Source organism: Micromys minutus (genome assembly GCF_963924665.1).
Source record: "Micromys minutus genome assembly, chromosome: 9".
Classification (NCBI taxonomy): domain Eukaryota; kingdom Metazoa; phylum Chordata; class Mammalia; order Rodentia; family Muridae; genus Micromys; species Micromys minutus.
Window position 1 is genome coordinate 44,654,648 of NC_137978.1, and position 27,110 is coordinate 44,681,757.

The 27,110-nt window shown below is 50.1% G+C and overlaps 1 protein-coding gene and 1 pseudogene across 2 annotated transcripts; both read right to left on the bottom strand.

Moving 5' to 3' along the window:
• Nucleotides 1-1,860: 1,860 nt before the first annotated feature.
• On the bottom strand, nt 1,861-8,123 carry HCRTR1 (hypocretin receptor 1; the record flags this gene model as incomplete). The annotated part of the gene is made up of 7 exons (XM_080921824.1): nt 1,861-2,024; nt 3,545-3,666; nt 4,597-4,814; nt 5,795-5,910; nt 6,195-6,438; nt 7,586-7,764; nt 7,925-8,123. The coding sequence occupies 7 exons, from the start codon at nt 8,121-8,123 to the stop codon at nt 1,861-1,863; spliced, it is 1,242 nt and encodes a 413-aa protein (XP_080777950.1).
• Nucleotides 8,124-25,492: 17,369 nt separating this feature from the next.
• LOC308423953 (small ribosomal subunit protein uS10-like) lies at nt 25,493-25,847 on the bottom strand (annotated as a pseudogene). The gene has a single exon. The product of its transcript is annotated as a small ribosomal subunit protein uS10-like (transcript).
• Between the last annotated feature and the right edge of the window lie 1,263 nt (nt 25,848-27,110).

The window sequence follows — 27,110 nt, forward strand, 5'->3', positions numbered from 1 at the left end:
TCCCTCCTTTCTGCATGCCATTGTTCTGGGTAGTCGGGCCTACTACCAAATCTCCCCAACCACACCCCAACTTCTGTCAGCCACCAGGTAGCCCTGGGCTTACCTGCCGTTCCCCAGCCCAGGTTTTCTTGTACCTCTCCCTGAGCATCCTGGCTACCTCCCCGGGTGTGCTTGAGTGTGTCAGCTCCCCAAGGAGAGGTGTAAAGCCCACCCTGGTGCTGCACCCCCACAGGAAGCCCCTGTCAACCCTGCTCCTGCAGCTCCATGTAGCCACTGGAAATCTTTGGGTTTTTTTATGTGGTGCTGATGGAACCCAGCGCCTCATGTTAGACAAGTTCTCTGCCACCTCACTACGCCTCTAGCCCCCAAACCCATCTTTAGAGTGGTGTCAATCACAATCTACCTTTTTTTTCTTTTTTTCTGAGAACTCAAGACCTATGGGATCCAGTCCTCACGCCTTGTCCCAAGCTCTGCACCTCCATACCTGCCTTACACATTTGGATTCCCTGACCAATGTCAGGACTGCTCACCCCTGCTGGCCAGCTATGACTGCTGGGCTGATGAGTTTATAAAGCAGAGGGGCTACTGAACACACCTGATCTGGATAAAAGGACATGCCTACAGTGGGCCATGATGTCAGGGACTCCGAGGCTGGGCCCCAAGGCCCTGCCCTACTTCCTGACTGGTGATCTGTTAACACCTGCTGGTGTGCTCACCCCCAGTGGCCTCAGCCAGATGTTCCCTGCTCCACTTAGCAGAGTGGCACTCCAGAATGAGCTCACCTTCTGCTCTGGCAACAAGTATTAGGGCCTTTTGGGCAGCCTTGTAATCAGCTCAGTGGAAGCTGGAGCATGGCTGGCTGAGTTCATGACGCTCTCTTTGTATTCTGTGAGTTCATAGAAAATAAATAAAGCCCTGCTTTCCAAGAAGGTTACAAATAGTAAATCTGTCAACCCACTGCCTACCCACCTACCTCCTTACCTTCCAGTCCAGAGGCCATCGGGCAGGAAACAGAAAATGTGTCAGAGATCGGAGTCCTGGGCACCAGAGGCTGGGCACTGCCTGAGGCAGCATAGCCCGAAGTCAGTCCATCTGGGGGAGGACGGGGCTTCACAGATAATTCCAATTCCAGTGCCTTCTTGTGCCATCCCTCAGCTACCTTACCTCCCACTACTAACCTGAGCAGCACCGATTTTGTGCAATGACAAAGAAAGGGAACATTCAGTGCCAGGTTTTTAATTACAGTTGCTACGGGCTGTTGGCCTCCATGCCGAACGGCCACATGGAGAGTGTTTAAGCACTCCACAGTGCCAACAAGATCCAGCCTTTGCTGCGGGCAGTCCACACCTGCAGAGGGTGGACCGAGCTTCAGAGCTCACTGAGGAGGAAGGGCTGAAACCAAATTGGTTCACAGGGACACATCGGTGCAGCTGGCCATGTGCAGTCCGGGCTTTGGGTGGCTTTCAGGCCAGGTGAATATGCCTGTGGGGACCTTTGGAGTAGACTCCAGCAGGGAAGGCCTATAATTGAGTAGGAGACAGGTCTTTGGGAGGAAAGCCAAGCTCGGATAGGGTGAAGTAACAGTGTAGGGTATAGCCTTACGAGACAGGAATGACAGTAACCACGTCCACAGCACTAGACAGTTCACAGCGCTCTCTGCTTTCTTGAGCACGCTTAAGCCCCTATCAACCCAGCTTAGGGGACACAGCCTCAGAGAGAGAATGACTCTGGCCGAGTCACTCAGGCAGAAAGCCAGGACTGGAATCATGGCCTTTCACTGAGCGGCAGCAGTCTTTCCATGAGTGCTGGGGCGGATCCCAGGCAAAAGATCAGGCCTCCCAGAGCCTGGGCCAGCCCTACTCAGGACAGCACTGTAGTGACGGTGGTCAGCACAACATGCTCAGAGACTTTGGAGACAGAACACCGACTCTGCAAGGACAAGGGCTTGTGTCTGGCAGAAGAGCTGGGACCCAGACCAGGCAGGCAGCAGGAGAAGGCGGCCTTGAACTGCTCCCGGAATTTGCCTTGGTTGGGAGACAAAAGATACAGCCATAAGGAGACAAATGCACCAGGAAGGGGTTTAAGCTCGAGGAGCACAGGGAGGAGGGAGGAGCGGGGAGGGAGGACAGAGCGGGGAGGGAGAGCCCAAGGCTACCTCAGCCCTGCCAGCCAGAGAGGGTGAAAGGGCCCCAGCTGGTTCCTGGAGCAAAATTCAATTGTCTTGATTCCTTGACTATACTCTGGCAAGGAGCCTGGCTCAAGTTTTGGTGTCTGGCTCAGGGGCTCACCTGTGTGTCTCCATGATGTGTATGTGGAGGGAGCTCAGAGGTCGCACTGTTGCTAGCCCCACCCCCCAGGTCCAATGGTATGGAGATGAAAGCAGCAAGCCTTGCAGGTGACAGTCACACTACACCAGGGGCTGTGCCAGTCCCTCAGACTCCACCCCCCACCCAGGAGCATCTTCACACCGTGTGAGACTTTTTCACATCACGGATGAGACTATGGCTTGCCCAAGGCCATCCAGTCAGAAGTTGAACCTGGGCATCCAACCCCATGCCCATCTTGCAAAGGGGAGGGTGACATAGGAGAAGAGGGACTGCACAGAATGTATTCAGGTCATGCGCTTATGCCAGGGGGCAGAGGTTTTCCTTGAAGCCAAACCAACCCCAAATTGTGTTACCAGCCTGCCATTCTCTAGGATCCAGCTCGGGGAAGAGCACACAGTAGTTGCTTAGCAAACACGGGCCAGGCAAGGCATATGCATCTGGGTGGCTGCCTATTTCTCCTCAGTACTATTCCTCTCTTCTGTCCTGTCCTCTGACCTGAGAAGCAGCCAGGCAGCCTGGCTGAGTAATTCCTGAGTCCCAGCGAGAGTTAACACTAGTGATCTCTGACCTTTTCTCAAACACCCTAGTTTTGAAAAATGTGTATCCATGCTTGGGCAGTCCTCTTGATGGCTCCTCCGAAGCCTTGTTCCCAGTGTGAGGTCCAATGAGTCACTTCTGCTAAACCAACGGTAGGGGCCCCACTGAGACAGGTGGGCATAGGGTATGGTGGGAGTAGGAAAGAGAGAGTTGTTTGCTTTGAGGCTCATGGATCTAAGGGTAGTCAAGCCATCCTACTTTGTGTCTATGCTGATGACTACTCCTTGTCCCTTAGCTAGACTATACAATTTCCCTGCAGGGCCTCCAGAGTCCTCTTCCCTCGGGTCTGGTTCCCTCTTGGAACATAGATTGCTATGTCTGCACCAGCCAGAGAGGAACTAGTAGGAAGTCTCACTGAGCATGCTCCCTGCGTGGGCCCAGGCCTTCCTTATAGACACTGTTGTGTAGGAATGTCACACTCCATCCTGGGTACATCTATGGGTCAGAGCTCAGATCATGGTTCCTGGCGGGGGTCAGGGGACGGTGTATTTGAATCTCCCCTGTGAGTGAGGGGTTCCCAGAGAGAGCTTGAGGGCGGGTGCATCCTCCCCTCCCAGCCTGGGTTGGACCTAGGGACCATAGATAGCCACCCTCGGTAACCATGTTCACGGTCCACCTACCACTGAGGAAGTTGTAGATGATAGGGTTGGCGGCACTGTTGGCGTACACCAGCCAGTGGGAGAAAGTGAAGCAGGCATAGATGGCTTCCCGGTCGCTGGCTTGGCGGAACATCCCAAACACTCTAGTGCCAGGGAGAAGGATCGTGAGAATCAGGATAGGTGGGCGCGCGGAAGGTAGGAGGTGCCCACAGGACTCTAACTAGATGTCCTTACTGCTCACTGCTGTTCCCTGGGGCTCTCGGTCTGAGATCTTGACCACTATTTTCGCTACCCAAGCATGGATATGACTAGAATGGGCCTTGGGACAGCGACCAGTAATCTGCTCAGACTCCAGCTACCTGGTTCCCCGGAGCCACTCCATCTACCTAACATCATGGACAGCATCCATTGTTTTTTCGGTTAAAGCAGCTGAGGCTTAGAGAAATACATAGCCACAATCATACAAGACGGGACACGACAAGCCGAGACCGACCGCGTCAGTCCTCCATGACCTTCCACTGACAGCCCATGACTCCTCACTGCTGCGTCCTGTGCCCTGCCTAAACGGCTATCCTCCAGACCCTTGATGCTTGCTCCTGATTTTGAACTCTCGATCCTCTTGCCTTGGCTGCTCAGTGCTGAGATTGCAGGCCAACACCTCCCAGCTTCTTAGAGAAGCCTTGGCAACAGCAGCAGCAACAATGTATCCGAGACAAAACCAAACTCTGTTCTCTTTTGGTATTTCATTTTTCTCCACTGCCCCACTGCCTGACCAGCAACTGCTTTTTCTATTGATTTGTCTTCTTTTGTGCTGGAATGCAGCCTCTGTGAGGACAGGGCTCTTGTCTGTCATTTGTACCCTGCCATCCCGGGACTTGATAGCCGAGTTCACAGAGGAAAGAATTGCCCTTGGAGCTGAGCCTGATAACCCCCGCCCCCCAGGTGCACAGATAGAGGAAGTGGAAACAGAACAAAGTAACTGCCCCAGGGTGGAGAGGTGGGCAGTGAAGGTGTCTGTCTTTCTTAGGCCCCAAAGTTCCTCTTCTACCCATGTGCTCCCCACCTGTCCTCACCTTTTAAGGACATTGAGGACACTGATGGGCAGATAACAGAGTGCGAAAACCAGCAGAACCACCATCAGCATCTTAGCGGTCTTCCTCCGAGCTCGCATCTGCTTCACCTCGGCCAGGAAGGCTCGGGCCCGGGGTTGGGGGTCTGTACACAGGCCCTGGTCCAGTTGCTCTGAGGGCCGCTTCCAGTTCCGCACCAAGGCTGATGTGGTACCAGGGATCTAGCCAACACACACACACACACACACACACACACACACACACACACACACACACACACACACACACACGAGGGAAAGGTGGATGTCACTCCTAGGGCCTGGTGAGCAAGGCAGGGACATACAAGGAAACTGCCACACTGTGGGGTCTGAACACCTTCCCAACTACCCTCCCATCTTCCTGAGATCTGCATCTCTGTCTTTGGGATGGGGTGAAAAGCTGAGTCATAAGGAGATGTGTCACACTGTGGGGAGGCCTGGGCATCAGGAAGGCCTCGGGAAAGGCCTGGACACCAGCTCTCTGCCTGGGTAGATGCCTTACAACCATCCCACAACCAAGAGGCATGGATCCAGAATGCAAGAAGCTGGAGTTTAGAGACTGCTCATACCTTTGTGAGCTGTGTGACTTCTCCGGACGTGAAATCTAGCTGGACAAGCGGTCCGGAACTGCAAGGGTTAACGTTCTGATACTAAGCTGAGCTTTGGATCCTCAGATTTGGGGGGTTGACCTCTGATTTTCTGCTGGCTAGCTGAATGCTTTGGGGGACATTGTGTTGCTTCTCCAGGTCTGTTTTCTCACATATTTAGGGGGGAAGGGGATTAGATATGGTGGCTAAAGCTGGCTCTATAACCCTAGCTACACAGGAGACGGGCAGAATTGTAAGTTCAGTGTGGTCAGGCCAACTTAGCAAGACCCTGCCTCACCAGTTAAAACAAAGGAAGGAGGGAACCTGGACGGGGAGAAAAGCTCTGGGTGTTTTCTTCAGTGCTGGGACACTTGTCTAGCATATGCCGAGGCCCCAGAAGTTAATTGATTAATTAAAAGAGGCAGCAAGTCACTTTGGGGCCTCCAGCTCCCCATGTCCCTGGGCCTGGCCATAGTCACAGTGCAGATAATATGTTCCAATGTCAGGGACCATCTATTCCCGTAGCCAAACAGCTTCCCCTTCCCAGCCCAGACAGCGACAGCGGAAGAGCCTCACCTGGCGGCCCCAGAGCTTGCGGAAGATCTGGAAATAGGCCATGGCCATGAGGCCCAGGGGGGCCATGTAGGTGACAATGAAGAAGCAGCTGTGGTAGATCTTAGGATAGAGTTCATCTGTAAGTCAGAAGAGGCAAGGGTCAAGTTTCCCCTGGGGTGGGGTCACCATCTGTCTCAGCAATGCCACCCTGTCCCAACACGAACCAAAGCAAGACCCGGGAACAACTGACTTTCACCTAGGCACCATGGTAGAGAGAGAGCCTAGAATTGCCCAGTCTAGCGGTGCCATCCTGGAGGGATCCTTAGCTGATACTCACAGTAGAGGAGATGCCTGCCCTGGGGGTACCCATCCTGAAAAATCCCCTGCCCTGGTGGTATACATCCCCAGAGGTGCCCGTTACCTGCCCAATGCTCATCACAGACAGAGAAGAGCCGGGTGCGATTGGCTAGCTCGGGCAGCACACTGCTGCACTCCATGACAGCGGCCTGGGGCACCATGACAGCCAGCGACACAGCCCAGATGCCCAGGATGGACCCACGGGCACGGCGAGCTGTGCTCTTGAACAACAGCGGGTGGCAGATGGCATACCAGCGGTCCAGGGCGATGAAGCTGAGGGTCAGCACTGCCACTGACACCGACACAGCCTGACCCATGGGGACACAACATCAGAGGTGTGGGGCAGAGGGGGCAGTTCACAGCCCAGAGCTACCAGTGCAGCAAACGATGACTCCACCCCTTTGTGCTGTGTGAATTTGGGCAAGTCACTCACCCTCTCTGAGCCTCATCTGAAGAATGGGAATATAGCATCTATCTGGCAGGATGCTGGTAAGAATAAATGAAACCATGTATGGAAAATGTCCAGCTGGAGACCTGACAGACACGTTGAGACTCTGCGTGGCCAACACTCCTCTGCCTATCTTTTTCCAAATAATTTATCTTTTTATGTCCACTGATGTTTTGCCTGCATGTATGTCTGTGTGAGGGTGTTGGGTCCCCTGGAACAGGAGTTACAGACAGTTGTGAGCCGCCATGTGGGTGCTAGGGACTGAACCCGGGGCCTCTGGAAGAGCAGCCAGTGCTCTTAATCCCTGAGCCATCTCTCCAGCCCCTCCTTTCTCTACTTTTACAACCTATGAGGTAGGCACTGTGGGGCATCTCCTCTTCTGTAGCAAGGGGATCAGTTGAGTAGAAAACCTAAAGCATCAAGAAGCCCCTGAGGCCTGTCTGTCACCCTGGAGGGTCAGTCACCCCTGTGCTGTTGGGAAAGTTCTCTCGGTTGAGAAGCACAGATAGATAGGCTGGCAGCCTAGGCAGGCATCGCCTCCAGGGCATTCCATTTTTCATTTCCCAGGATGCAGGAAGAGGACCAAGCGCTACTGAGAGGCCATGGTGGTCTCTGACCAGCCCTCTTCCCACTCCACTGGTACTATCTGGGAGTCCTGGTGTCCAGTATCAGGAAAGGAGACTAAAAAGAGAATTCTGTTTGACTCTCTTGGTCCCCACTGTGAGTTCCTGTCTCCTCTCTACATGTGCCCGTGGACCTGGAAGTAACTAGTGTGTGTGTGTGTGTGTGTGTGTATCTGGCTCCAGGAGGGGAAGTCTATGTGTGTATGTGGGACTGTGTCTGTTTTCCCCAGTGTCCAGCCTAGTGAGTGGTCTGAATGACCCTATAAGGGTCCCAAGCCACCATGACTTGACTGAAAGGCAAGCCTGAAGGTTACTGAGAGCCACCAAGGTCATAGGTTTTGGACAGATGTGGTAGAGGGTACTGAGAGCCATGGGAGAGCTAACCTGGAGATAAGGAATGACCTTGCACAAGGCATGGCCGAAGAGCCAGGATTCGGTGATGTCCACTAACAGGCTGGCTGGCAGGCAGATAGCAGTCACTAGCACATCTGCCAGGGACAGGTTGACAATGAAGTAGTTGGTGACTGTCCTCATGTGGTGGTTCCGCCACACGGCCAGGCAAACTGCAGAGAGCAGCAAGGTGAGGTAAAGCCGGTTAGCAGGGCCACACCCACTCAGGCTCTGCTGGGATAATGAGGCCCCGTCCCGACCTCACCCACAGGAACGGGTGTGTAGGGAAAGCCCAGGACTCCCTCTAGTTCTCAGAAGAAGGCAGACACCTACCCAGGGTGTTGCCCACCAAGGCTATGAGGAACACAGCCACGTAGGCTGCGATGAGAACCCACTCGTACTGCTTCGGGTAGAGATAATCGCGCCACAGGTAGCGGAGGAACTCGTCCTCATAGTCTGGAGACAGATGGAAGGGCTCCCCACTGCTAGTGGGGACACCGGGCTGGGCCCCAGGAGTGCCCGAGGGTTCCATGAGTTTAGGAGCTACTTCAGCTGAGGAGCATCCTGGGCTCTGCGGAGGAAGAGAAACTCCCACAGCCCTCAGCCCACTCCTTTCAAAGGTCCTGGTCTTGCACTCAGATCTTTGGACTCCCAGACCAAACTTCCTGGAGGAGAGAAAGAAGGGAGGAAAGGAAAGAGGGAAGGAAGGGAGGAAAAGAAGGAGGGAACATTTAGAGACTACCTTTCATCTCCTTATTCTTAGTCATGGATGGCAATGGTGGAGGTAGTCACCTTACCTCCCTCTCTCAGCCTCAGTTTCCCTACCCAGTGGTTCAAAGGAGTATCAAAGGCACCTACCTTCCAGCGCCACGATGAGGAAGGAGTATTGAGCTCTAAGATTTGGAAACTACTTCACCCAGAGTCCAGTCCCCCGGAAGCCGGCCCTCTAGTCAGTGTCTGCTAGTATTAGTGAGCCCTGCTGTGTGGATGGAGAGACGGGAAGCTAAGCGTTGAGTCCCTTGCTCAAGGTCACAAAGCCAATCCAGGTCTGTCTGAGTGCTCCAGCCATCACGGATTTAGGAAGGAAACCCATCCCCAACAGCAAATATCTTCTCTTGAGTCAATCTTGATTAATGGTTGGGAAAAGGGTTCAGGGAGATACTGAAGACCTAGGTCCCGCCCACCAGACCTGACAGATCCTCCTCAGTGCGTGTGCACGCGCGGGAGCGCACACACCCGCCCAGAGAAGTGAGGGTAGGCACTTCCTAGGTGAGAGGAAAGGATCCTCATACCAGGCTTCTCAAGACCCCCTTGCTAGGAGACCTCCCCGGGGCCGCGATGCTCCCCGACGACCGCCAGGGGTCGCTGAGTTGGTGCGCAGGCCGCTCTCCATTCATAAATCCGGCCTGGCTCAGGCCGCTCCCTCCTCCCTTGCTCAGCCCCCTTTTTCCCTTGGCTGGGTAGGGACGACCCCAGACTGGTGTAGGAGGATGGACAGTTCCCCTGAAAGCCCTAGGGGAAGGGACAGAGACACTGGCCTACCGATTTCCCAACGGGACCTCCCTGCCCCTTAGGGAGTCTGGGAGGATTCCCAGAAGGGGCAGCAAGTGAGCTAAAGGGTACGCGGGAGCCGCCCGAAGGTGAGCGGAGTGGGTGGTGGCGCAGTCTCCCAGCACCCAGGTCACCCCTCCTCCCCAGAGACTCCAGCTCCCTCCATCACCTGCCGCTGCTCCTCTGGAATCCCCATGTCAGTCCTGGGGGTCCCCCACGCCCCGCACCTGTTGGCTCCCGGCCCCGGGCATGCTCGGTTGCTGGTACCTGGACCTTGCTCGCGGGACTTCACCTTGCTGCGGAGCTGGGGATGCGGCGGGGTAGCCCCCTCCTGAGGCGGTGCTGTCCGCTCGGTGGCTGCGTGGTCTGGGCTCCGGTGCCCGCGGTAGCTCGGGAGGGTTCGGGAGGGCTGCGCGCCGCGGGGAGGGGAGCGAAGCGGGAGGCTCGGAGGGGAGGGGAGGGAGCCCCGGCCTGTCTGCACTCGTGGTCACTCAGCTGGAGCCCCGCCTTGTACTTCACGCTTCCATCCACCTCCATTCACGCGTCCACTGGCTCATTCATATCCTGAGCATCCTTTCAACACTTACACTCCCGCCACCCCGCATTCAGCGCGCACCTGAGGTGGGGGGTGTCGGGGTCCCACAGGACAGGGATGGACCCCATCTCTACATGCTGCCTCACCTGACCGATTAGGGTGGTGGCACAGATGGGTGGCCCAGGAGTAAGAGAATGTCGGCCAAAGCAAGCTCAAGACGCACTGGAGCAGCTAGTGTCCAGAGACGTCAGAGAGCCCTGATCTCGCCTGGATCTCTCTGCCCCAAATCCTTCTTGGTCGCACTTATTTTCCCCCGTCCTAAAGCAGGGACGTGAGGTGGAGGCAGAAGAAGGGAAGCTGGGGGCGTTCGTTAATTCAGTATTTACCAAGCTCATATTATGGCAAGCAACGAGCCTATAATATGGCCGGCCGCCATTTCCACAGGATACCCAATGCACGATCTCATTTAATCCCCACGTCAGCCTGGTAAGATAGTTATTATTCTCCCCATTTTACAGATAAGTCCTTGGGTACACATAGCTCAGGGCTTGGCCCAAGGTCAGAGGCAGAGCTGAGGTTCGAACCTGTGTTCCACACTCTAATCTCCCAGAGCCCCTCTCTCCCCCAGTCCTGCAAAGGATCTAGGCTTCCTGGAGTAAGACATTTTCCTATGGTGTCCACAAAGCTGGGAGAGATATAGGGGGCTGAGAGTCACAACAGGGCAGAAGAGCTCTTCCAGGGCTTCTTAGAATAGGAGCACCTGCTCTGAACCATAAAGCATGACCAAGTGGCCCTCTGGTTAAGGTGGGGAGTATAGGAGAGGTCTTTAAGGTAGGCAGCATCAGGTGCACATAATTGGTTTGAGTCTCCTGGGAATCCTAGCAGGTAGGTTGGAATTTTATCCACCTCTTGCCTCAAGACAGGGTCATCCAAGTAAGTCTCCTTTCTCTCACATCCCTTCCTTCCTGGGAATGTGACCACCATCTTTCCTTGGCAGCCAGGCCCTCCTCTAAGGTGCTAGAGATGCAAACAAGGAATCTGAGCAGACTAGGGCATCACCTCTGTGGGTCTGGTGAATGGAGGTGGCTGGACCCAAGGCAGAAACTCTGTCCTTGGGTAGCTATGGCATCTGTATGCAAGAATATGGGTCATAGATCTCTAGGATTCTAAAACTGTCATGTCTGCTCTGAGTACTGCCTGAGGCAGAGGATAGATGAAGGACTCCAGAAAAGAGGGACTGTGGTGTGTGTATGTATGTGTGTGTGGGGAAGGGGAGGGAGGGAGGAAGAGAGAGGGAGGGAGGGAGTGAGAAGGGGAGGAGAGAGAGAGAGAGAGAGAGAGAGAGAGAGAGAGAGAGAGAGAGCTTGTGTATTCACAGAAGGGTGGTTAGGTTGTGTCTAAACAATCTAGACTGTGGCCATGGGTATGTGTGTGTCTCTGTAGGAGAGTCTCGGATGATGACTGGCTTCCCTCTGGGTAAGATATGTCTGTATGGGTCTTGATTTGTCCCTGTGTTTCAGTATCTGTGTCTGAAGATTGTGTGTGTGCGTGCACGCATGTGTGTGTGTGTGCATGTGTGTAGAGAGGTTTTTGTCTGGGTCTCAGTGTACATTTGCGGTTTTGACCAGCACTGGCCTCTCCATGTGTCTCCCTGTGAGTGTGGGAATGTGTATGCGGGCATGCCTTTGTGTCTACAGCTCTGTAAGTGTGAATGTGGAACTCGGTAGCTTGCTCCCATGGTGATGATTCATCCGGCTACATCCCACCCGCACCCCCCCAGCAACCCCCCCAGGCAGCACACACACCAATCTGGAGCTGCGACCATTTGCCATGTAGGGGTCCCAGAGGAGGCTACAGCATGTGGGGGATGGGAGGAAAATCATGCAAGACACTCAAGTAACAGCTGCTGCAGGCAAGGTGCAGTCAGGGATGCGGAAGAGCCCTGTGTGGGCAGTGGGCAGCCGAGGCTCTGCACCGACTCTACAGCTCAGAGCTGTGGATTCCAAGCCCCCCAGACACTCTAGGATGGAGTGAACCAACAGCCTCCATTCTCTCAAACCAGTGTGCACAGGGGGAAGAGGAGTGCCTTTGTCCATGTGTGTGCAGGGAGACTGGCTGCTATTCCTTTAAACCACTGAGAACATGCAGTGTCTTAGCGCCAGTCCCAGCCCCACTGACCAGGTATCTCCAGTTGCTCACTTCTCCCCCCCTTTAATTCTGTATTCCAGAGATGGCTGCCCTTTAAGAGGGGCGTCAGGAGGGACTCCTGAAGATGGCAGATCTCTGTTCTTCACCTATCTGACCCTGATCAGCAGGAGACTATAGGACCCAGGACTGTCTGGTCCTGAGTCAGGTGCCCCAGTTCAGCGACAGGTGCCTAGAGAAACACGGGAGAGAGAGGCCCTGAATGTCTGCTCCTGAGCTGGGCGTGCTCTGGAAGACTGTTGGGAACTGCGGTTGCTTAGTTCTTAGGTATGATGGTACTGGCTCCTGGGAGCTCCTGGCAAAATGCCAGTGCCCAAGAGGCAACAAGGACTTCAGGTTTTCCATCTTTGGACTGGGCCCACAAGCCCTGGTGCTTTCTCTGCTGAGGGAAGGCCAGCCTGGAGCCTATGCTCTGCTGTCTGTCAAACCGTGTCCAAATGACCTTTCTCCTGGAACCAGCCAGCCCCAGCCTTGTTGATTTAATCCTGAGCCTCCAAGCCACAGGTCCCTGTCACATCCATCTCCAAGTATCAGCCCAGGCACTGTCCTAAGGCGCTGCTTCACCCCCTCCCCTGATGCCAATGCGACGTACAGTAACCTCTCTGTCTGGCCAGGACTGGAGCAATTGAACAGTAATTGGCTTTGCGATTTGTGGATGCCTCAGGCCTGGCTGTTGGTGGGCAGCCATGGCCAGGGGGCAGAGATGTTGTTTAGAAGTCTCTAAGTCAGGAAACAAGAGGTTGAATTGGGGTGCAGGGCTCTATTTGCTCCAGAAAGGGGGTTCCAAGGACAGGGGCTAGGAAAGTAACTGAGGTAGCTGTGAGTTCAATGGCAACGACTTCTAAGAAGGGTTAGCCAAATAGTCATGCCCCAGAGTGATACCCAGATACCTCATGTCCTCAGCATCTACACAGGATGTCTGCATCTCCTGGAGGAAGAGCTGGAATCACGACCCTCCGAGACTTAGGCAACATCTTCCACACAGGGGTGGGACAGGAGAAAGGGCTTGGTCACCCAGCTAGCTAATTACTCAAGAAACCCTGAGGGCCACACAGCAGCAGAGCAGACCCTGCAGCTTAGGCTGGGGAGCCCCTTACATAGAAGTGGTTAGGAGGAATCAAATGCATGGGGGGTTATTGTAAGGAGACGGATTCCAGCGAAATGAGTTTAGGGTCCACAATGTGAGTCCAGGAAGTAAACCTTCCCTTATAGTTGCTCGAGAGGTTGTTGAGGGGAGGCCAGGGGCACAGGTTCTGGGGATAGAAAGGCCTGGCTTAACTGCCAGCTCAGCGCTTTCTGACATGTACTCCTGAATAGTCACTTCCGTGTCCCTAGAACTCTGTAATAGTTAGGACTGTAATCTGACATAGAGCTCAGCAGTTGGGCAGTTGTGAGCATGTGCAAGGCTTTGGGTTCTATCTCTAACACCAAACGAGGGGATTTAGGGTTAAGGTGGTCAAATTTGAGGTCTGCAGTCTGAGGATGTAGCTCAGAGGTGGAGTGCTTGCTTAGCATACAGAAGGCCCTGGAAATTTAAGAGTTCTCTAGAAAGTCAGTTAGATGGTGTTTCCCTAAACATATGAAGGGACATTTAGCTGAAGCAGACACAGGTGAAAGGTTAAGGCAGACTCATGAAGGAATGTTTCCCGGAAGCAGACAAATGAAAAAATGTTCTGCTAAAGCAAGCACACGAAAAGACATGTGATAAAGGACCTGTTGTTAGCCCGTTGCTAATAGCATGCATGCATTGGTCTGCCTTACACTGCATAGTTGAGATGCACCTGTCAGGACTCCGTAGAGAGAACCTCACCAAAAAACTTCTGGTGGTGTGCTGCAGCCTTTTGCCACTTCAACAGACTCAGGCTGATTGGCAGAGAGGCGTGTCAGCTGGGGTAGAGGCATGAGCTAAGGCAGGACCCATGGAGGACACGTGATGTTTGGAGGGAATATAAAAAGGACTCCACAGACAGTGTCAGAGGCTGAGCTAGGCTTGCTCATAGAACTAGCTGTACCACACTTGTGAGACTTGTGTCTTTGCTGATCCTTGATTCACTGAGAGACCCACAGCTGAGAACTTCTGGTGCTCCTCCTGGTCCCTCCTGCTGACTCAAGCCAAGGCTGAGCGCTGGCCGACTCCTCTAGATTGAGTTACCACTGTGGCTAACCCGACTCTACCGAACGGCACTGCTGGTGCATCTGTGAAGTGTTTGTGAGTGGGTCGAGCTGCCGCTGCTGACCTATGAACTGAACTGCCGATTTCCGGACAACACAGGTGGGAGCTGCTCCAAAGAACCTTCCTAAACAGGTCCAGTCCCCTCCCTGCTCCTCCCATACCATATCCTTTCTTTTCCACTACTTCTGGTGGGTGCTGGGCTACAAGGGAGACCAAAGTGTTTAAGAACCATCACTGAAAATAGGATTTGAAAAAAATTAAAGTTACAGGGGTTGTACACTAATGCTTCAAAACCAAAAGCAAAACTCTAGTCTAGACTATCCCTAGAACCAGGCTAGAAAACTGTACAGATGTGACTACATTATAAAGCTCTTGAGGTGGGGAGATTATGCTGAACACCAAGGTGGCTTCTAAGAGTGAATTAGGAGCCTCAGACAGTGTTACTGGAGAAGTGAGGGAGACACTCCCCAGAGCCTGTCAAAGGGCTACAGCCCTGCCTATTCCTTGGTCTTCCTCCTTGAGGATTCATCAGGATGTGAGCCTTCAGCACTGGAAATAACCTTACATTGCTGCTGTGGTATGCAAATACACACACGTACACACACACACACACACACACACACACACACACACGCTGCTTAAAATCAAACACCAGTAGCTTTTTTCATAGGGAAGTTTGTAACAGGACTTGCTGAGACCAGGCAGGTGTGGAGAGTGTCAGGGCTGGGCATCAGTAAGGTAAGGACTGACATCCTTGGATGCATGATCTTTCAATACTAGTCTTACGTTTTAAAATCACATCAGTCACGGAGGAAGAATTAACCCTGTCAGACAGGCTTCTGCTTAACTTGTGGCTTGGTATTGCATAGATTTTGAGCATATGTTAGTTGGTGCTTGGGGGCTGTGAGAGCTCCAAATTATTAAATGACACTGCTATTAATATCTTAGGGTTTCATTTGCTGTAATGAAACACTGTGATCAAAGGGACTTGGAAGGAAAGCTTTGCCATGGCTTACACCTCCCAAGTCACTGTCCATCGAGGGAAGCCAAGACAGGAACTCAAACTGAGCAGGAATGTGGAGGCAGGAACTGGTGTAGAGCTCATGGAGGAGTGCTGTTTACTGGCTTGTTCCTCCATCTTTTATTATAGAACCCAGAACCATCAGTCCGGGTTATTGCTACCCACAGTGGTCTGGACTCCCCCTCCCCCGACTCATCAGTAATTAAGAAAATGACCCACAGGACTGTTTACAGCCCTATAGTTTGGAGACATCTTCTCAGTTGAGGTTCCCTCCTCTCAGGTGACTACAGCTTGTGTCAAGTTGACATAAAACTAGCCAGCGCAATTAGTGTGAACAGTAGTCATTGTGAATGTGCATAGGTGTGGTTATTCTCACACAGAAAAACAGAAGGAACAAAAACAAGAAATGGCTTGTTTCTGTGTGTGTGTGTGTGTGTGTGGGTGTGGGTGTGGGTGGGTCTGAATGGGAGAGGTCAGAGGAGGTAAGAGGTGGGCAGGAGTCAGAACAATTGACTAGCCAGGTATTTGAGAAAAAAATCTTAAACCAGGAAAGAAAATCTAAAGACAAAAATATTCCAGAATCAACTTGGGCTGGGTCTTGAGGGCTGAATAGGAGTTTGTGGGTGCTTTTTGTTGTGTTTTGTTTTTGTTTTTTGAGTGAGATGTTGTAGTGTTTTGGATGAGAATGGCTCATATATTAAAATATTTGGTCTAGTGGTAGAACTATTTGGAAAGGATAGGAGGTATGGCCTTGTAGGGGAGGTACGACACAGGGGTGGGGCTTTAAGTTTTCAAATATAAATGCTATTCATTCCTAGTGCCTCTGCCTCATGCTTGTTGTCTCAAGATGTGTGTTCTCAGCTACAGTGCCAGGTCTGCCAGCCTGCTGCCATGCTTCCTGCCACAGTAATCATGGGTGCATCCTCTAAAATGTCAGCATTCAATAATTTTTTCTCTTATAAGTTGTCCTGACCATGGTGTTTTGTCATGGCCATAGAGAAGAAAGTAACACAGAAATGGTGGGCAAGAGTAAGAAAGGAAAAGGGGAGGTGGTCCAGCCTGGGACAGGGCTGGTTCGAGGGTTACTAAAACAGCACTTTGTTTGCCCCAGGTGTTCCCCATAGGAACAAAATAGAAAGCTGAATCAGGCTGTATGTATCCCAGTACTCAGGAGAAAGAGACAGGCAGATCTCTGTGAGTTCAAGCCCTGCCTGTTATACATGGGGAGTTCCAGGCCAGCCAGGGGATACTTAGAGAAACTTAGAGGTACTTAGAGAAAGAGACAGAGAGATGGAGACAGAGAGACACAGGAAAACAGAGACAGAGAGGCAGAGACACAAGGAGAAAGAGAGAGATGTAGAGATACAGAGAGACACAGAGACACAGGCAGACAGAGAAATGGAGAGATACAGAGATACAGGAAGCCAGAGAGAGACAGACAGGCAGACAGACAGACAGAAGGAGACAGAGAAATAGGGAGATGGAGAGAGACAGAGACACAGGGACGGGGGGGATGGGTTAAGGCCTGGCCTCCAGCATAGACTGAAGAGCTTGGGTTCTGTCCATCCAAGAGCAGTACAACCTCTGCAGGGCTTCAGCAGGGTCTGATGCAGACAGATCATTAGTCTTGCCCTGCAACTTCAGGATTTTTAAAATGAACACAGAATACACTCTCCTCTTTCAAAGTGAATCATTTGGAAAAAAAATAAAGTAAGATCATTTTTAATTGTGTAGAGTAGTTATGGATCCTTGCATTTGATCATAGCTACCATAACAGATGATGTCGGTGTCGAAAGACAACAGCATCTCTCTCTGTAGGCCATCCAGGACCGGCAAGGCAGCTCTGCCGTTACCAGGACACCAACACTCAGCTAGAATAGAGGGGAGTCTGGCTTGTGTGCAGAGACACTGGAGCCACACTGGATTTAAATTCATGGATCAGCTACTTTCCTGCTGTGTGACTCTGACACACTACTTAGCTTCCCTGTGCTTGGGTTTCATCGTCTCTAAATGGGAACAAGACTGTACCAAACCGTGGAGGAAAGAGTAATGTTCCCCAATGGGTGTCTACATCCTGGTTGCTAGAATCTATCCCAAATGGAATTTGCAAAAATGATTGAGATGTTCGAAAGGGTATGGATGTAGCTTATCCAGTAGGATGCTTCCTTAGCACACACAAAGGTTTACACTGGTTTAATCCCCAGGACTACTGCAAAAACTGGGCCTAGTGAAACATACCTGCCATGCAAGCACTGGGAGGTAAAAGCTGGATGATCAGAAGTTCAAAGTAATTCTCAGCTACATAGCAAGTTCAAGAGCAACCTAGATTACATGAGAGCCCAGTTGTTTTTTAAGTGTTTGTTTTTATTTGAGACAAGGTTTCCATTTGTAGACCAGGCTGGCCTGCAATTCACAGAGATATGGCTGACTCTGCCTCTGCACTATCTCAAGTGTTGCCTGGAAAAGAGAGAGAGAGAGAGAGAGAGAGAGAGAGAGAGAGAGAGAGAGAGAGAGAGAGAGAGAGAGAGAGAGAGAGAGAGAGAGAAGAGGAGAGAAGAGAGAGAGGGAGAGAAAGACAGAGAGAGAGAGACAGAGGGATGGAGGGATGGACAGAGGGACCAATGGAGGGAGGGGGGAGGGGAGGAAAGGGGAAGAAAGGGGAAAGGAGAGAAAGAATCTTGAGATGGGGTGTTATTTTAGATTGCCTTGGTGAGACTAATATAATCCTAAGAGGCCCTTGAAGAAGAAGGCTGGAAATCGGACTGGTCAGGCTTTGCTGACGGAAGCACATGGATGTGGAGGGAAAGCACTGTGAGCCGGGGAATGCAAGTGATCCCCCCACCCCTGAGCCTGAAGAAGGAAGCATTCCCAGCTAACACTGTTTTTAGACATCTACCCTCCAGGCAGGCCCATTTTCAAACCACTGCACAAGAGCAGCAAGACAGCTCAGTGGGTAAAGGCATTTCCCACCAAGCCTGACAGAGGTGCACACAGGTGCCTACATGCGTACACAGTGAAATGCAGTCGAAGCCATCTGTTGTCCTTTGTGTAACAGCCACAGGGAAAGAACACACATCAGTAGGCTAGGTGAGTTAAAATGTGCAGAGCCCTCAGGAAAGTGCCTAACATGCAGCCTGTGTGTGCATGTGTGTGTGCATTTTAGGAATACAGTGTGCATGTTGCCCACTGTAACTTATAACGAGACTCAGCCTGGGCCAGAGAAGGCCTGTCACATTCATATTCAAAGTAATGAAAAGAAGTGTCATCTCTCCATATATCCAGGTAACCGGAATTTGATTACCTGAATGAATGTAGCTGTAAGGGATGCTGGGAAATGTGTTTTTTTCTCCAGAGAGACATTTCGGCAGATGATGCACTGGCTTAGGTGTTTTATGACTCAGGAAATCAGGTGGTTACTGAAGAGCTACAGCGTCCAGACTGGTGACAACCTTGCAGTGGCATCTTTCTCCCCAGTTTGGTTACATTTCCCCACTTTCCTTTCTGGTGACATTCATTTCCTTTTGCCTCACTGTGGTGCTGGGTGTGGATCTGAGGCCTTTCAGACACTAACCAAGTGTCCCCCACCATTGGTTTTACAGAGCATTTCTGGACTCCCCAGTGTATAAAATGAGCTGAGGTTCATCACCCTTTCCTGTCCACCCCATTCCCGCCTCTACTAACTGTGACTGCTTCTGTATCCAAATTAAAACGCCTAGCTATGGATTTCGAATACTGACAGTCAATAAAGCGTTTTAGGGATACTGTTGTGGAGCTGAGCAGCTCGTCAGGGCCTCTGACCTTCGGTGTAAGAGATGCTCGAGGCACTGAGTTCAGTGTGCTCTCCCACGTTCCCTTTAATGCCCTGCTTGGTCATTCCTTTCCTAGCTGCGCCACAACATCCTCACACAGCTTCCTGCTCTCCCGGAGTTCCTAATTGTATTTCTCTTTTCTTCTTCAGAGGAGAAACGTTTGCCTTTTTAAATCTAGACACCGAAACTTTCTCACATCTTAACGGCAGTATTTGTTGTATGAAGGCCCACTTCTGTCTTGAAGCCTTCTCTGGATCCCCGGACTTCCTGTTCTAAATTTTGATGGATGGCTCTGAGGACCTCTGGTATTTCGAGTTGTTGATCCTTGGGTTAATTCTAGTGCTTTGGAAACCTGGGAAACCTCTCATTCTTGGACTGTCTGTTTTGAGAGGTGCATCTTCAATTAGCATTTAAAAATAGGTCCATGGAAGGAAGACTGCCTGAATCTTTGTATGTGAGCAAAGGTCTTTCATGCATCCTTGGCTGCCCAAGTGGGAAGGAGCCATAGCAGGCTGGGGCATAGAGCCCCAGCTTACACATCGTACACAGGCAAGTGCCCAGGTCACCACGGGGGTCAGGGTGAAGAGAGACTCACTGTAGATACCAACACTCACACTAGGGACACCACCATCATGAGATATGGGGTCTGCCTCATCTTAGAACATGTCCCTGTCCCTGTACATGTGTTTCTACTCTCGTGGTTAGGGCAGGGGGAAGTTGAGGCTCATATTTACTTGATCGGTGCTAAACACGCTTTGACAAACCGATTTCCCAAACTTTTTTCTTTACAAAATATTTGTATGATGTTTAGATCTTCGTTTATTGTGTGTGCGTCTGTGCATGTATGTGTGTGTCAGCATGCTTTCACCACAGGGTCCGTGTGATCAGAGGACAACTTTTGGGAGTCAGGTCTCTCCTTCCAAAGTGTGGAACTCGGGTCTCTATGCTTGGCAGCACGTTTCTCCTCTGATCTGCTTCCTCAGCCCCCAGATGGCTTTTGTTCTCATGTCTTAGCACTGGCCACACCTTCTCGATCCTTTAGCATAACTTCTCTCTGCGTTGCCTTTCTTTACGATTACTGGCCCAGTCCTATAGTCTGTGCATTTGGATGTTTGATGTCATGCTAAAGCTACATCTGTAGAGCAGGTAGCTATTCCACCTCTCTCCCTCCGCTTCTCCCTCTCCCTTCCCCCTCTCGCTTGCTCGATTTCTTTCTTTCTCTCTCTCTTGAGACTATATCATGTAGGTTAGTCCAGCTAGGTACCTGAAGATGACTGAACTCCTGGTCTCGGCTCCACCTCTGTAGGTCTAGAATTGGAAATGTGTTTACCAGAGCACTTGGCTATAGCTATGTCTTCTGTCTGTCTGTCTGTCTTGTCTCTCTGTGAGGTACTTGTGTTCACATGTATACACAAGTATGTGGGTGTATGTAGAGGTGAATATCTTTTTCAGTTGCCTTCCATCCTAGTATCTGAGACAGGGAATTCATCTATCCAACTAGATCAGCTGTCAGGAAGCCCCAGCGAAATTCCCGTTTGTGTCTTCACAGCTGGGGGAATTACAAGCATACACTACTGTGTCTGTTTTTTTTTTTTTTTTTTTTTTTTTTTTTTTTAAACACAGGTTATGGGAATCCAAACTCTGGTCCTCATACATATGGGGCAAGAACCTTACCAACAAGTCATCCCCCCCAGCATGTATGTAGTATGTATGTATGCATGTATTTTTATGTGTATGGGTATCTTGCCTGTATATATGTCTGTGTTTCATGATACTTCAGTGTCACAGAGGCCAGAACACGGGGTCACATCCACCGGATCTGGAGTTACAAATGGTTGTGAGGCACCATGGGGGTACTGGGATTGGAACAAGGGTCCTCTGGAAGAGACAAATGTTCTTCAGTGCTGGGCCATCTCTCTAGGCCCCCATCCCTCCTTTTTTTGAGACAATGTGTCATGTGCCCCATGTTGGCCTTAACTTCTCTGTGCTGGTGAGAATGACGTTGAACTCCTGATCCTCCTAAGGGCACTAGAGTTAGAATTGTGAGCCATCATTTGTGCTGTGCTGGGGACTGAACCCAGTACTTCCTGCGTGCTCCACAAGCACAACGCCACCTAAGCTGTATCCTGGACCCTCTAGCTCTATCTTCTAATCCACACTGTAACCATAACCTAACTCTCCGAATAATAGAATTCATGCATCTTGCACTAATGGGTATCCTTACGGCGTTCTTGGGAGGGAATATCTCTGGTTGTTTACCGTGTCGGTCGGATTGTCTTCTGATCAGTGGCCTAACTCCTAAGCAGATCCTTTTCCTGCCTTCTGGCTTGAGTTCCACAGACCATCGTCTTTAAATAGCCCTTTTCCTCGCCCAGATTCTGACACACACACTGGAAAATACAGCGAATGTGCAATGACAGAAGACAGGAAGTCTCTGTTGTTATCACTGTTCTAAAGCGGGAGACCTGGCTGGCAGCAGGGAGTGAGAACATTGCAGGAGCCTCAAGCCTGACCTGCTGTCTCCTGTGCTGAGCCATGGTCTCCCTCTTCCCTCTTCCACCCACTCTGGCTGTCCCGGTGTGGCTGTGGTGTTAGGGAAGTGATTTTAGGAGCTGAGACGCCTCCTGGGACAGAGTCCTCCCACAGACCAAGCAGAAGTACACTGGGAACTTGACCTGGTGGTAAATCCTGTCATCAGAAAGGAAAGGTTTTGGGGAATTGCACGTAGCTATGACAACGGAATACCACGAACTCTGGTACATGTTCAGGTAGCAGAGTCCATATCTTATACAAATTGCCTCAAATGACAGAAAACGAGGGGAAAGTACTTACCATGTTTTATGTGAGGACTGTAACCTTGATATCCAACCTAGATGATGACCACGTGAGACAAGAAGGTTGTATGTAGGTCATTTTCAATGGTGATCACAGACGCAAATATCCCAAACTATTAAAAATGCATAAGGACAAAACTGGACTTCTTCCAAGGATTTGAGAAACTTTAACATTAGAAACGGTCACTTTTAAGCTATGACGTCAACAGAACAACACACAAACCTACTTTTCTTCCATGTGGGGGTTGGGGGGAACACTTGGGAAGGAAAAATTGATAAAATTAGGCATCTGGATGTGGTGGCTTAGTCAGTAGAGTGATTACTTAATACGAAACCCTGAACTGGACCCCCCATATCATATAAAAGTAGGGATGGTGGAACACATCTGTAATCCCAGCACTGAGTAGGGGCAGGAGGACCAGACATTCAAGACCCTTTCAAGTCTACCTTCAAGTCATCTGGGGTACCTGAGTCCCTGTCTCAAATACTTAGCTGTCACAATTTATCAATCATATGACCTACGTAGAAAGCTTATGGGCAGACAGGTGGTGGTGGTAACACCTTTAATCCTAGCACTCAGGAGGCAGAAGCAGGTGATCTCTGAGTTCAAGGCCAGTTTGGCTTACAGATCAAGTTCCAGCACCATCAGGGCTGCACGGAGAAACACTGTCTTGAAGGGAAAAAAAAAAAAGGAAAAAGAAAAAAAAGAAGAGGAAAGGGGTGTGTGCAATAGTTGATAGGAACCCCATTAAAATAAAAGAGAGTATTGAGAGGTGGCTCAGTTAAGGGCACTGTCAGCTCTTCCAGAGGACCTGGGTTCGATTCCCAGTGTTCACAATGAGGCTATAAGCTGTCACATTAATTCCAGTCCCAGCACAACCTGGTGCCCTCTCTGGTCTCCGAGGACACCAGTCATGTATGAAACACTAGACAGTGAAACACTCATGTCATAAAATGATGAAAAAAAGATTTAAAAATTTCAAACAAAAATTACTGAGAATGGTAACGCAGGTCTTTAAACCCAGCACTTGGGAAACGGATCTGAGTCTGAGGCCAGCCTGGTCTACAGAGAGAGTTCCAAGGTAGCCAGGGCTACACAGAGAAACCCTGTCTATAGATATAGGAAGGTAGGTAGGTAGGTAGATAGATAGATAGATAGATAGATAGATAGATAGATAGACAGACAGACAGACAGACAGACAGACAGACAGACAGACAGACAGACAGACAGTCAGGTGGGTTACGGATGTGGCTCGGTGGTAGAACACTTAAGCAAGCACGACGCCTGGGCTCGGTTCTCAATACTGTAGAGGGAAACTGTGCTCAGGGATTTGAAACCTCTGCCAGGGGTGTTGGCACGTACTTGAAATCACATCACTCGGGTAGTGACACAGGAGATTTGGGAGTTCGGGGCCATCCAGAGCTGCACAGACTGGGCCACATGAGACACTGTCTCAAAAACTAAAGTAACTTATAAATAAGAATTTCAAGTGGGGTGCTTCATTAAGCTGGGCATGGGAGCCTTGTAAGGATGGAACCCAGGAATCCAGCCCTCCCCAGCAGCGGCTGGCATGCCCTTGTGCCTACCGTACCTTTCTATTGGACAGAAGATATACTGCCTCCAGCCAGTCTTGAGAGGAGAATGTCGACACCAGACTCTCCCTTGTTCTTGTCTGGCTCGTTTCTGACTGGATTTTCTTCACACACTCTCTCTTTCCTCCCTGAGGGTTTAGAATCATTCCACTCTGTCATTATCCATCCTTGGGTCTCCTCTTCAAAGTGTGGGCCCACATCTAGAGTAGTTGTAGAATGCCTTTGCACTTTACCATGGCTTCCTGACTCTAGTGTCACTGTTCTCCAGATGTTTAGTCTTGACCAGCTTTGTCTTGTTGTCCCCGGACTACACTCTGGGTCTGGCATAAGCTAGGCAAGCGCCTGCCACTGACTACCTCAGCCCGCTCATTTTCATTGCTATTTTGAGACAGGACCCACTGAGTAGCTCAGGCTAGCCTCGAACTTAGAACCCTCTGGAGCAAGGTGACATTACAGGCAGATGACACCACATGGTCTTGTTTTGTTGTTTCAAACAGTCTCACTGTGTAGCCCAGGCTGCCTCAATCAGCACAAGATCTTCCTGTTCCAACCCCCACATGCTGGATTCACTGTCCTCCTTTAACCAGCCTTTCAATGCTTTCCCTCCAATCTGAACTTGCAAGACTCTCCCAAGTTTAGTAAATCTTTGCTCTCCTCCTTCCGGCTACTTCTTCTGGGTCTGGAAGTATCCTGGAGTTCTGTTCTCTTAGTCTGATGTCTTAGGGCCTCAAGTCCCCAGAATATAGTCTAGTGATTTTGTTTTTGTTTTTTGTAGCATAGGTAACTAATCATCTGCATTTTCCAGTTCCCTGCAGCCTGCCTACAGGCTTGTGATTTGCTTATTTTATTAAGGCTTTTAAAAGAACCGGCTCAAATCTCAGCTGTAGCCTGCATCTCTGCTTTCTCTTCTCTCTCTCTCTCTCTTTTACTCTCTCTCTCTGGGTTCCCTGATTGTCTCTTCCCAGTGTCTGGAGCTGGTAGCTAGATTCATTTGTTGCTAGTTCTTTGTGTTTTTCTTTTTTTTAATAAACACGGTGAAGGCTATAACTTTTCCTCTGAGTTCAACTTCAGCTCATTGCTATTCATCTTTAAGTATCTTGCAGCTTCCCGACAATGCCCCCTTTTCCCTGTGCATTATTAAGAAGTGAGTTTGTAAGTCACCAAACATATTGGATTTTCTTTAGTGAACGTTTTAGTGATGATTTTGAATTTTGTTATATTGGGATTAGAAAATGTGACCAAATGGTATTGATTCTTTATTTTTATGTTCCTTCATTTTGTTTGCAGCACTGAGCATTAACCCAGAGCCTGGGACATGCTAAGCCATGCTGAACAATTATTCTGCCTCTGAAATACACCCTTGACCTCATGTTAATAATTCGATTTTTTAAAACTTCCCTTATTTCTAAGTATTCAGTGTTGTTTGTATAGTTAATTAAAATGATTGCCTCGTTCAGGCTGACCTTGAACTCACCACCTCCTGCATCAGTCTCCCAAATGCTAGAGTTGTAGACATGAGCCTCTAAGTATCAGTGCTTAATAATAACAATAACAATAATTTATGAATAATTTTTATCAATAATAAATGTATTGATAACAAATATATTTATTTGTCAATGAATAATATATTATTAATAATGTAATTATTATTATATATCATTGAGTGCATAATCAACAAGTTTTCTGCTGGGTGTGAATATACTTGATAGATCAGCCACCTTCCTTACAGGACACAAACCTTTGCATTCCCCACTACACTACCAAGTGCTACTTGACACACTAGTGGGTTTGGTGTGTGTGTGTTATGATTTGCATATGCTTAGCCCAGGGAATGGCACTAGTAGAAGGTGTGGTCTTGTTGGAGGAAGTGTGTCACTCTGGGGGTGGGCTTGGAGACACTCCTCCTAGCTGCCTGAGGATGCTCAGTCAGTTTCTGGCTTCCTTTGGATGAAGATGTAGAACTCACAGCTCCTCCTGCACCATGCCTGCCCGGATGCTGCCATGTTCCTGCCTTAATACTGAACTGAACCTCTAAACCTGTAAGTCTGCCCCAATTAAATGTTGTCATTTATAAGACTTGCCTTGATCATGGTGTCTGTTCACAGCAATAAAACCCTAACTAAGACAGTATGTGTGTTTGTTTTTTAAACAAATACAGTCAATTTATTTCAACAGTTGACTTAGGCATCTGCAATGGTGACTTCAATCTTCAGTCCTGGCTCAATACTGATGGAAGTGATCTGCTCAACAGTCTCAGAAGGACTGTGTAAGTCACCGAGTCGGTTGTGGATCCTCATCTGGGAGCGAGCCCATGTCTTGGAACCTTCACCACAAACAAGGTGTTTTTCTGGTAGTGAGTCTCAATGTCTCAGCATGCATGCGCACTGGTTCTTTCACTTTTGGATTCTTTTCCTCTGCACCTCTGATGAAGTCCCCACAAACCTTCTCCAGCGCCTTCGCGGTGAGCATGATTCGAACTCGGTGAATCGCCACTTCGGGCTCTATGGGCATCTTTCCAGTATCTTCAAATGCCATGGCTGAGGCGCAGCTTCCTGACCGACTTGTTCCTCTGCAGGAGCGAACAGCGACGAGTCAGGATGGAGCAGACTGGATAGAGCTCTGCAGCACGCACCACCAGGTCTCAGAAAGAAGTGTGTTTGTTTTTTGTTTTATGTGCATTGATGTTTTGCCTGCACGTCGCCTATGCAAGGGTGTCAGATTCCCTGGAACTGGAGTTACAAACAGTTATGAGGCACCATGTGGCTCGAACCTAGATCCTTTGGAAGAACAGACAGTGCTCTTAACCACTGGGCCATCTCTCCAGCCCTTGACTCATCAGATTTAAGAAAGCCCAACTGACATTTCCACTTTGGAGATTCCTGACTTTATCCTTGTGGCCCTGCCAGATCTGCTTTCTATGTCTCAGCAAGCTAGCTTAGCGCTGCCAGGAACATATCGACTCCTGATCATTGCAGCTTCTTGGCAGGTGTTTCCCAGAATGAGTCTTTGGCTTAGGCTGTGGGTTAGACTATTGCTACCAAAGGCCTGAAAAGAAACAGTGGCTTAAATGGAATAGTAATTTATTTCCTGGGACGGCAGAGATGGCTCAGCTGTTGAGAGAGAGCATAGCATGAGGAATGGATCCCAGCACCCACGGTCAAAGCTGAGTGTGCCCCTCTGCAGGCTGGCAACCCTAGCACGGCGGGAGCTGGAGTCAGAAGGATGGCTCGTGCCTGCTGGCTCCAGCCTAGTGAAAATATATGAGCTCCAGCTTCATGGAGAGAACATGCCTCAAAGAAACAATGTGGACAGTGATACAAGATGATACACCATGTCTTCTGGGTGCTGTATGTATGCATATCTACATACACACCCATGTACACATACACACAACAGCACACACAAAACATACACATGTACACCTACCCCTCTCCTTCATAGACACACACATATATAATGCACACAACACACATGTGCATATACACATCTCCCCCATATACACACACACAAAACACATACACCTCTCCCCATATACACACACATACATGTTGCAATATCCTCTTCAACCCAAATAAACCCATCCAATGAAAGCACAACTCAGTAATTAGGAACACAAACTGCGCATCTATATTGGGCAGATTTACCACTACACTCTCTAGTCCCCTCCTAGGAGATCCCTTCTCACTTGCCGTTAGCTGTCCTCCTGTTCCCGTTCCTTCTTCTTCTCCTCCTCTGACTCCTCCTGTTTCATCTCCTCTCTTTTCCACCTCCTCTCCCTGTCCAGTCATGTATTGACTT